The sequence below is a fragment of the Mus musculus genome, chromosome 8 (assembly GCF_000001635.26).
Source record: "Mus musculus strain C57BL/6J chromosome 8, GRCm38.p6 C57BL/6J".
Classification (NCBI taxonomy): domain Eukaryota; kingdom Metazoa; phylum Chordata; class Mammalia; order Rodentia; family Muridae; genus Mus; species Mus musculus.
In genome coordinates this window covers 60,544,493-60,554,142 of record NC_000074.6, presented here as the reverse complement: position 1 = coordinate 60,554,142, position 9,650 = coordinate 60,544,493, and the positions used below count along the sequence as shown (strand labels likewise).

Genomic DNA, 9,650 nt, shown 5'->3' with positions numbered 1-9,650 from the left:
GTGAAAGAGTGAAAACCTAGCTGTTATGGTTAACAACCGAACTGTCATTTATAGGCTTCCAGGAAAGGAAAAATCAATTTTCTCCAATGGAGTGACACTGGGTATGTCAACTACTCCAGGGAAGACTTTATAATTATAATTATATTTATATTGAATTTATATTCAATATTCCAATATATCAGAGATCCCATAGTTTTTGCTTTATAATGTGCTTTTATTTAGTTACGGTTTGGTGTTTTTATTTTTGTGTGTTGTTTTATTATTTTTTTCATTTTTTTTTGTGGGTTTTGTTGTATTGAGGGGTAGAGATGGGAATAGTATCTGGAAGGACTTGGAGGAGGGCAAGAATATGATCAAAAGATTTTTATAAATTGTTTGAAATAAAAAAATCTAAAAATCAGTAAAAATAGGTAAAGGCTTGTATGTTTGGTTGTAAGCAGTATCTTTATTGACCAAGCCCATTCAACAAGAGGAATACCAGGTCTGGTACTGGAAATCTAGCTAGCTAATCTGTTCTAATGAAGTCATGGTTATTAGAGGAGAATCTACAATCACTAATTTACTAAACCAGCATAATATCTATCAACAATCTATAAACATGTGTCCTTATACCCATAGATAAATGTATTCTTTACCCTTCATCAAAGAAACTTTTGTTTGCAACAGATGGAGACCACTACAGAAAAAACACAACCAATCAAATATGCTGTGTTGTATAAAACAGTCTCAGTGGATACATGCACAAAATATTCCTATATCTAAGGCTCAGGGAATGTTCAAGAAAGGAAAAAAGATTGTAAAAGCCACAGAATTAGGAATTGGGTCTTCTAGCAATATCAGAAGCTACACCCATGAAGTCCCACAAACAGCACTGCTAAACAATAATGACAACAGCAGACATTCCAAACTAGACAAAGAAAAGCCTACAGGCTTCAACCCTACACAAAGAGCTACAGGCAAGTGGCAAATACTTGGAGTGGGAGAGGTGGGTCTGCCCAAAAGAGAGCACAACAATTAGTTTTCTAGTGCCAAAGGTTAGCTCTGAAAACATACATACAGAAAACTATGTGGACTCAACAAAGATATATTTGGAATATATATGTATATACAAACAAATATTTGCATAATAACAATTGATGAAAAAGTCTGAATTTGAAGGAGATCAGGGAGACATATATGGGAAGGTTTGGAGGGAAGAAAGGGAAGGGAAAAATGTAATCTTAGAACAAACAAATAAAAAGAAAATGAAAAGCTTATCTGTACCAGATATATTGATATAAAGCAGCATCCATTAATAAAGCAGAAACAGTAAGCAAACAAAGGAAACCCCTTAAAGTCAAGACAGCAGATGGTGCATTGCTATAGACATTTGCTCAGTCTTCATTCATTTTCCTGCTGAGAAACAGTCGTGTTCTTTGCTTACACCTGGAAAAGTGAACAATGCACCTGCACTATAGCACCCCCAGGGCTCACTGGAGGCATTGGATAGGATATATGATCCTGAAGTTACTTTACAATTCCACTCTCATTCAAATCATAGACAATCTAACATCATTCCCTTGTACTGATGCCTGCTGTGGGATGGACTCAGTGTTCAGCAGTGTTTAAGCAATTTGCCTATAAAGGTCACACAGTCTTTAAGGAAAATGTTTCACTACTCAGAACATAACCTGACTGCAGAGAGGATTAAAAAAATATTCAGCTTTCCTTGGACTACAACCAAATGACAAGAGGTGTTCTAGGAGTCAAAGAACATTCTGCAGATCATAGGTCCTCACTGCTATATGAATTCACTAAAAATGAACTTGCCAGGCCTCTAACTTGGGAAGATAGCCATAATCTAAACTAAATTAAACTGGCCTTACAAACCGCTATCAACCTGAGGAATTTCAAATTACTAAAACTTCTATCTTGTTTGTTTACGAGGGTGAAATATGCGAATGTAGAACATGTGGAAGGAACAGCCTGGGATTAGACTGAGTTGCTCAGGCATGTCCTTAATGGTTCAAAAGCATACATACAGTAGTAGCAGCTGATTTTAGGAAACCAATTTTACTTGCAGATCTCATATGGTGTGGAAAGTACTAAATTCCAGTCAAGCAGCAGTTTTCACCAATAGAAAATAATAGAAACATATGCCATTCTTTATCATTCTAATGTCTATCTACAATGTCATAGCTTAACCATATTGTTCTACTACCCATACCCAAAGATGGTGAGCATTGTGATTAGGAACAGTAGCAGTTCATGTTGGTTTGTGTGATGGTCTGTAGGATGGTTCTGAGTAATGGTTAATGTTGATTGTCAACTTGGCAGGATTTAGAATGACCTAGGATATCAGAAAGTCCTAGGCTATTCCTGTATCTTGAAATGTTTTGATCATGTTTTCCTGTAGCAATTTCAGGGTTTTGCTCTTACATTAAGGTTCTTGATCCATTTTGACTTTTGTGCAGAGTGGGAGATATGGATCTAACGTCCCTCTATAGTACATGTGAGTATCCAGTTCTCCTGGCCCCATGTGTTGAAGAGGCTGTTCTTTTTTGATGTATTTTTTGATACCTTGTCATTGATCAGGCAGCTATTAGGTGTGGGCTTGTTTATGAGAACTCAATTCTTTTTTTTAAATATTTTTATTAGGTATTTTCCTCATTTACATTTCCAATGCTATCCCAAAAGTCCCCCATACCCTCCCCCCAACACTTCCCTACCCACCCACTCCCAATTTTGGCCCTGGCGTTCCCCTGTACTGGGGCATATAAAGTTTGCAAGTCCAATGGGCCTCCCTTTCCAGTGATGGCTGACTAGGTCATCTTTTGATACATATGCAGCTAGAGACAAGAGCTTCGGGGTACTGGTTAGTTCATATTGTTGTTCCACCTATAGGGTTGCAGTTCCCTTTAGCTCCTTGGGTACTTTTTCTAGCTCCTCCATTGGGGGCCCTGTGATCCATCCAATAGCTGACTGAGTATCTACTTCTGTGTTTGCTAGGTCCCGTCATAGTCTCACAGGAGACAGCTATATCAGGGTCCTTTCAGCAAAATCTTGCTAGTGTATGTAATGGTGTCAGCGTTTGGAGGCTGATTATGGGATGGATCCCTGGATATGGCAGTCTCTAGATGGCAAATCCTTTTGTCTCAGCTCCAAACTTTGTCTCTGTAACTCCTTCCATGGGTGTTTTGTTCCCAATTCTAAGAAGGGGAAAAATGTCCACACTTTGGTCTTCATTCTTCTTGAGTTTCCTGTGTTTCTCAAATTGTATCTTATATCTTGGGTATTCTAAGTTTCTGGGCTAATATCCACTTATTAGTGAGAACATATCATTTGAGCTCTTTTGTGATTGGGTTACCTCACTCAGGATGATGCCCAGGTCCATCCATTTGCCTAGGAATTTCATAAATTCATTCTTTTTAATAGCTGAGTAGTACTCCATTGTGTAAATGCACCACATTTTTTGTATCCATTCCTCTGTTGAGGGGCATCTGGGTTCTTTCCAGCTTCTGGCTATTATAAATAAGGCTGCTATGAACATAGTGGAGCATGTGTCTTTCTTACCAGTTGGAACATCTTCTGGATATATGCCCAGGAGAGGTATTGCTGGATCTACTGGTAGTACTATGTCCAATTTTCTGAGGAACCGCCAGACTGATTTCCAGATTTTTTGTACAAGCTTGCAATCCCACCAACAATGGAGGACTGTTCCTCTTTCTCTACATCCTCACCAGCATCTGCTGTCACCTAAATTTTTGATCTTAGCCATTCTGTCTGGTGTGAGATGGAATATCAGGTTTGTTTTGATTTGAATTTCCCTGATGATTAAGGATGAGTACTCAATTCTATGACATCAATGTATGTATCTGTTTTTGTCCCAGTACCACAATGTATTTGTAATATAGCTCTGTAGTATATGCAGAGCTGTGACAGGATTACTTTGGCTGCTTTCAGTCTTTTCTGCTTTATATGAATTATTATTTCTCTAAGTTCTATAAGAACATCACCACAATTTTTTTATGGGGATTGTATTAAATTTGTGCATTACTTTCAATAATATAGTCATTTTCACATATTAACTCTACTGATTTACAAGCATGGGAAATATTTCCATCCTCTAGTGTCTTTAATTTTTTTCTTTAGCCTTTTATAGTTTTTGCTGTCTGAAAACTTGGGTTAAGTTGTTCGGTAGTGAATGTATTTGATGGTGAATGCAGAGCTCTTATGCCACAGGAGGCTCTTATTCTCTTATCTGCTCATGTGTATGCACAGAGGAAGAGAGGTAGATTTTGGTAACTGCAGTCACCAGATCCTGAGTAGATGCAGATACTGAGACACAGAGTGGGCTTCATCTTATACCTTTCTGGAAATCTTGTAAATTTAAGATGATAATATATGCTGGGCAGTGGTGGTGCATGCCTTTAATCCCAGCACTTCGGAGGCAGAGGCAGGCGGATTTCTGAGTTCGAGGCCAGCCTGGTCTACAAAGTGAGTTCCAGAGCAGCCAGGGCTATACAGAGAAACCCTGTCTTGAAAAAACAATCACAAAAGAACTCACATGATATGTACTCACTGATAAGTGGATATTAACTCAGATACTTAGTATTCTAAGATATAAGATACAATTTGTGAAACATATGAAAAGAAGAACGAAGACTAAAGTGTGGATACTTTACCCCTCCTTAGAACTGGGAACAAAACACCCATGGAAGGAGTTACAGAGACAAAGTTTGGAGCTGAGATGAAAGGATGGACCATCTAGAGACTGCCATATCTGGGGATCCATCCCATAGTCAGCCTCCAAACGCTGACACCATTGCATACACTAGCAAAATTTTGCTGAAAGGACCCTGATATAGCTGTCTCTTGTGAGACTATGCCAGGGCCTAGCAAACACAGAAGTGGATGCCCACAGTCAGCTATTGGATGGATCACAGGGCCCCCAATGGAGGAGCTAGAGAAAGTACCCAAGGAGCTAAAGGGATCTGCAACCCTATAGGTGGAACAACAATATGAACTAACCAGTACCCCGAAGTTCTTGTCTCTAGCTGCATATGTATCAGAAGATGACCTAGTCGGCCATCAGTGGAAAGAGAGGCCCATTGGTCGTACAAACTTTATATGCCTCAGTACAGGGGAACGCCAGGGCCAAGAAGTAGGAGTGTGTGTGTGTGTGGGGGGGGGAGGGTATGGGGGACTTGAAATGTAAATGAAGAAAATACCTAAAAAAAAAAAGATGATAATATATGACCCAACTGATGGGAAAAGTATTTTGGAAGTGAAGAAAATTATTGAAAAATTATCTAATGCTGGCGCATGATCCAAGAGTGGAATTGTGTGAGGAGAATTCTGAGTGTTGGGGATAAATCTCCAAGAAAACAAGACAAGAGTCTTGTAACCGCAGGTTCTTAAAAACTACAGAGTTGTTCTTAGATTATACTTCTGTGCCCCTCCCAGGCATAGTGGATAAAAGTGAGTTTACTTCAGCTTATTCACTACCACTAGCTATTGTTTTTGTTTATATGCCTCTATGGAATGTGTGAGTTGTCCTTATGACTGTACACTTTACTCATATGACTTCCCTTAACCTCAGAGAACATATTGTCTAATGTTCTGAATACAATTGGTTATTGCATGAGACTTTAGCCCGTCTTCTTATCAGCTCCTTTTTCCCAGGTCCCACCACCAACTAAAGCAGTGAACAAGTGGTGCCCAATAGGAACCTGAAGTCAGTTATGAAATAAGAGTGGGGGCCCTTAAAGAAGCGGACGAGAGAGAATAATGGGGTAGAAACCAGGAAAGTCTTTGCCTTATGTTGAGCTTGCACACCATTTTTTAAAGAAAGGAGAAGCACAAATATTAGAATCACTACTAGTAGACTGCTTTCAAGTTGTATATGATTGTAATTCCTGGTTTCCAGAAAAGCAAACTTTAGATAAAGACGTATGGGACAGAATCTGAATGAATAATGAAAAGGCATATAAACAAGAGAGAAAGAGCTCTGTTTAATTTGGGGTCACTTGGGCATTAATTTGGCCCATTATCAAGCGAATTAAGGAAGAGAAAGGAGGATAGTAATCATGAGGAAGACACAATTAATTCCTTTAATGAATGTAAGCTGGATGATCAAACGTTAAAATCGGTAAAATAGGCAAAAAGTGATTTTTCCCGTTTCAGGCAAAATTGAAAGTAAAATCAGCACCGCTGATACCATGCTGATGATGATTGCATCAGTGCCATTATTGGAGCCTCCTTTAGGTATGTATCCTCCATTGTCTGCAAATGACCTTGAAGCATGAGTAGAGGAATTTGATAATCAATCTAATCTTGAATTCTCTCCATTTTGTTGTTGTTGTTGTTGTTGTAGATTTATGAGAGCCTATAACAAAACCTAACTTTGCAACCTAGGCAAGCTAGGGCAGAGCAAGAAAACAGAATTTGTTTCTCAATTCTTTCCTGGCCTTGTGAGCTCAACAAGGTGGTATTTGCAATGCACTAATCTATTTAAAACCTTAGAAGGAAAAAGAGCATTGGACGGACAGTCCTCACATATTATCTCTAGAGGCAAGGAAGGAACTGCAGCTATTTGAATCCAGATGACTAAAAGAAGCACTTGTGTAATGTGTGGATTCTTTGCTGCCTTTAACGTTATTTACTTTACACACAAAAGTGCCTCCTATAGGTATTATATCACAAGAGCAAGGCTCATCTAATGTTACAGAAGGAATGCATGGTCCAGATATTCTCCAATCTACTAATACTTCTTTTCCTTTCAGCCCAACAGGTAGAATGGGATGTTTTAATTAATCTATTATGGCTAATTCATAAGCACTTAAATATAAAATTTGGTTAAACCCACACACATCCTTTGTTTATTGTTCATATCGATGTATACTCAGGTTAATGCAAGCTGATGCATTAACCTGCCCCATTTTTACTTCCCCAGAAGAAAATTAGGAAGGTCTATGCATCTGGAATTGCAGATGGATCCATCAAAACATTATGGATTCCTTTTTGACTTCTTCAGCCCTGGATCATCAAGGACAAGGGTGGAGGGTGAGAAGACAGTGGACATCACCAGAAAGATAGCAATCCTCCAGCTAAAGGGCAAACAAAGATATCAACCATATCATCAGAAGTCAAGTCTGCCCACCTGGGGTCAATTTATATAGCCCTATGCACCAAGGGAGAAGTTATTCTATGGAGCACAGAGAGCCCCATGTCACCTGAGAATCTTTGGCTGGCGATGCTCGCGGCTGTGACCTGTGCATCTGTGGTGATGGCCTCTGAACATGTGCATTGGTCTTATGTTCCCCATCCTTCTTTACTTCAGCTTGTAGATTAGATGGATCCAGAGCCTGTTATCATTACTAACCACTGGGGCTTACGGAGGACCTTGGGGTCACGATAGACTCATTCATTCATCTGAAGATGAGCCTGAGTCTGCTTTATTTGTTGGAATTTTAATCATTTCCCATTTGCGTAGAGCATCATTACATTTGTGTTTATATGGGTTTATGTTTTACAAGGTATTATAACTACTAATTATATGGGCCTTTTTTCAAGTTATTCTCTAGACTTTTCTGATCAATATAATCATGTAACCAAATAGTTCTGGACATGGTTTGGATCCTTGTTCTTGATGGCAGAATGCTTTTACAGTGGCTTCACTGTTCTAACATTGCTCATTACATTTATAATTTGCTTGCTGATAGGATAGCCATGCATCAAATGACAATTAGATTTATCAACAATATCTCAAATCAAATCTCTGAACATCCTACTACTAAAAATAAAAAAGGATGGAGATTTTGGAACATGGTCCAAGAATGAAATCATATGAGGGGAATTCAGAGTGCTTACGAGAAAAAGCCAAGAAAGTAGGACAGGAGTCTTGTGACCTCAGTTTCTAAAAAACAACAACAACAAAACACAGAATAGTTCTTGGAGTATGCTTCTATGCCCCTCCCAGATTTATCAGATAGAGAAGAGTGTACTTCACTTTATCCATTACAACTGGTCATTGTTATTTGTTTATATGTATTTATGAAAAAGCATGTTTTTGCCTAGTATGGCTTGCCTGTCATGTGTAGTTTGCCCTTGTGATTATATAATTTACTCATGTGAGTCTTCTTAATCCTCAGAGTACAACTGTCTGATGCTCTGAATAAAGTGGGCCGTTGCATGAGACTTTGGTTTGCATTGTTTATTGGCTCCATTATCCCAGGCCCTACCCACTAGAGGAGCAAACTGTAAAACCTGAATGGCTGCACGAGGAGTCAGCTACGAAGTTTCTGTAAATTGTGCTTCTGTGAATTATGCACCCCGATGAAAACACAAGTAAAGCTTCTTAAGATCATATTTTTGTTCTCCTTACTTAGAATTGATATTTATGATTCTTTTTGGTATCCTTGACTTCAGAATTTTAATTTCAAAGAGACTCTCTGACATCATGGAAGGCAACAAAGTAACTTATGACTCTCAAGTTATAGCAAATTTTGCACTGAGGGTTCATGAAATTTCCTTCAAATAGAAAAACCCTGCATATTATAGGCCATTTTAACTAATTTTCTTGCAATTTGTAAATAATTCAGTATAATATGTTAGTTTTGAGAAAAATTTATTGGATATTATAAAGCAGCTATAGAGCTCTTTACAATAAAATTTAATGCTTTGTCAGTTGCAAATTAATCAAAGGGCAAAAGTAGATCAGAAAGCTATTTGGCAATGTGATGGATTTAAGGGGACTTTAAAGTGGTTCAGGGAAATTGCTACAGATGTTTCACAACCTGGATCCATCCTGTCAGTCAAACAGCAACAACCATTTCTTCTGCAAAGTACAGAAGTAATTTATTTAAAAATTATGAGTCCAATGCTGAGTTTGATTTCTTCATAAAGACTCTTTTATCAGTTGGGCCAATCTCTGGAAGGCCTAAAACAGAAAAGAGATAAGAATTGATACAATTAGGATGCTACTTTGAAAAACCTCTACTGTAAGTCTAGAGATTTAAATACAATATCTACCTGAAGCTGGGATGACACAGTAAACGGTAAGTTTGAAAACAGCTTTACCTTGGTAGAATGCCCTCTAGAGTCACTGAGGTATAGTAGACACCAAGCTTACACATTTCCAGATTGTGCTTTCATTAGAACTTTCATGCATAATTTTCTATTTTGCTCACAGTATAAATATTTTGTGTTTATATAAAAACACAGAATATTGATATATATTCTCTCATCTGCAAACTTACATAGTTTGGGCTGCTTAAAGGGTTTGGGATCAGGGCAGTGGGGAGAGTATAGGGGACTTTTGGGATAGCATTTGAAATGTAAATGAAGAAAATATATAATAAAAAGAAAAAAATTTCATATAAAAGCAGAGTGTGCTTGTGGACAGCATATTAGTAGCATGAGAAACAAGCAAAGAAAAGAAACACAAGGAGTCTGTCCCCAGTGTACTTGCATGCACAAACACACACACACACACACACACACACACACACACACACACACAAACACATACATGCACACACACACATACACACACACCTGAAGGAAAGGGAGACACACAGGGAGCCTGTCCTCAGTACATGTACACACACTTTCTGTATTAAAGAGAGGATACTCAGGGAGTCTGTTCCCAGCATACTTGTTGGTCTCAG

At 38.4% G+C, this 9,650-nt stretch overlaps 1 protein-coding gene across 2 annotated transcripts in view; it reads right to left on the bottom strand.

Annotated features, from left to right (window-relative positions):
• Nucleotides 1–8,465: 8,465 nt before the first annotated feature.
• Nucleotides 8,466–9,650, bottom strand: part of Aadat (aminoadipate aminotransferase) — a 39,835-nt gene continuing 38,650 nt past the window's right edge. Inside the window, exon 13 of one of the 2 annotated variants that reach the window (NM_011834.2) lies at nucleotides 8,466–8,920. In NM_011834.2, the coding sequence (NP_035964.1) occupies nucleotides 8,879–8,920 (42 nt within the window). In that variant the 3' untranslated portion in view covers nucleotides 8,466–8,878. The remainder of the gene's footprint in view (nucleotides 8,921–9,650) is intronic. The other variant, XM_006509397.4, reaches the window with a different exon arrangement.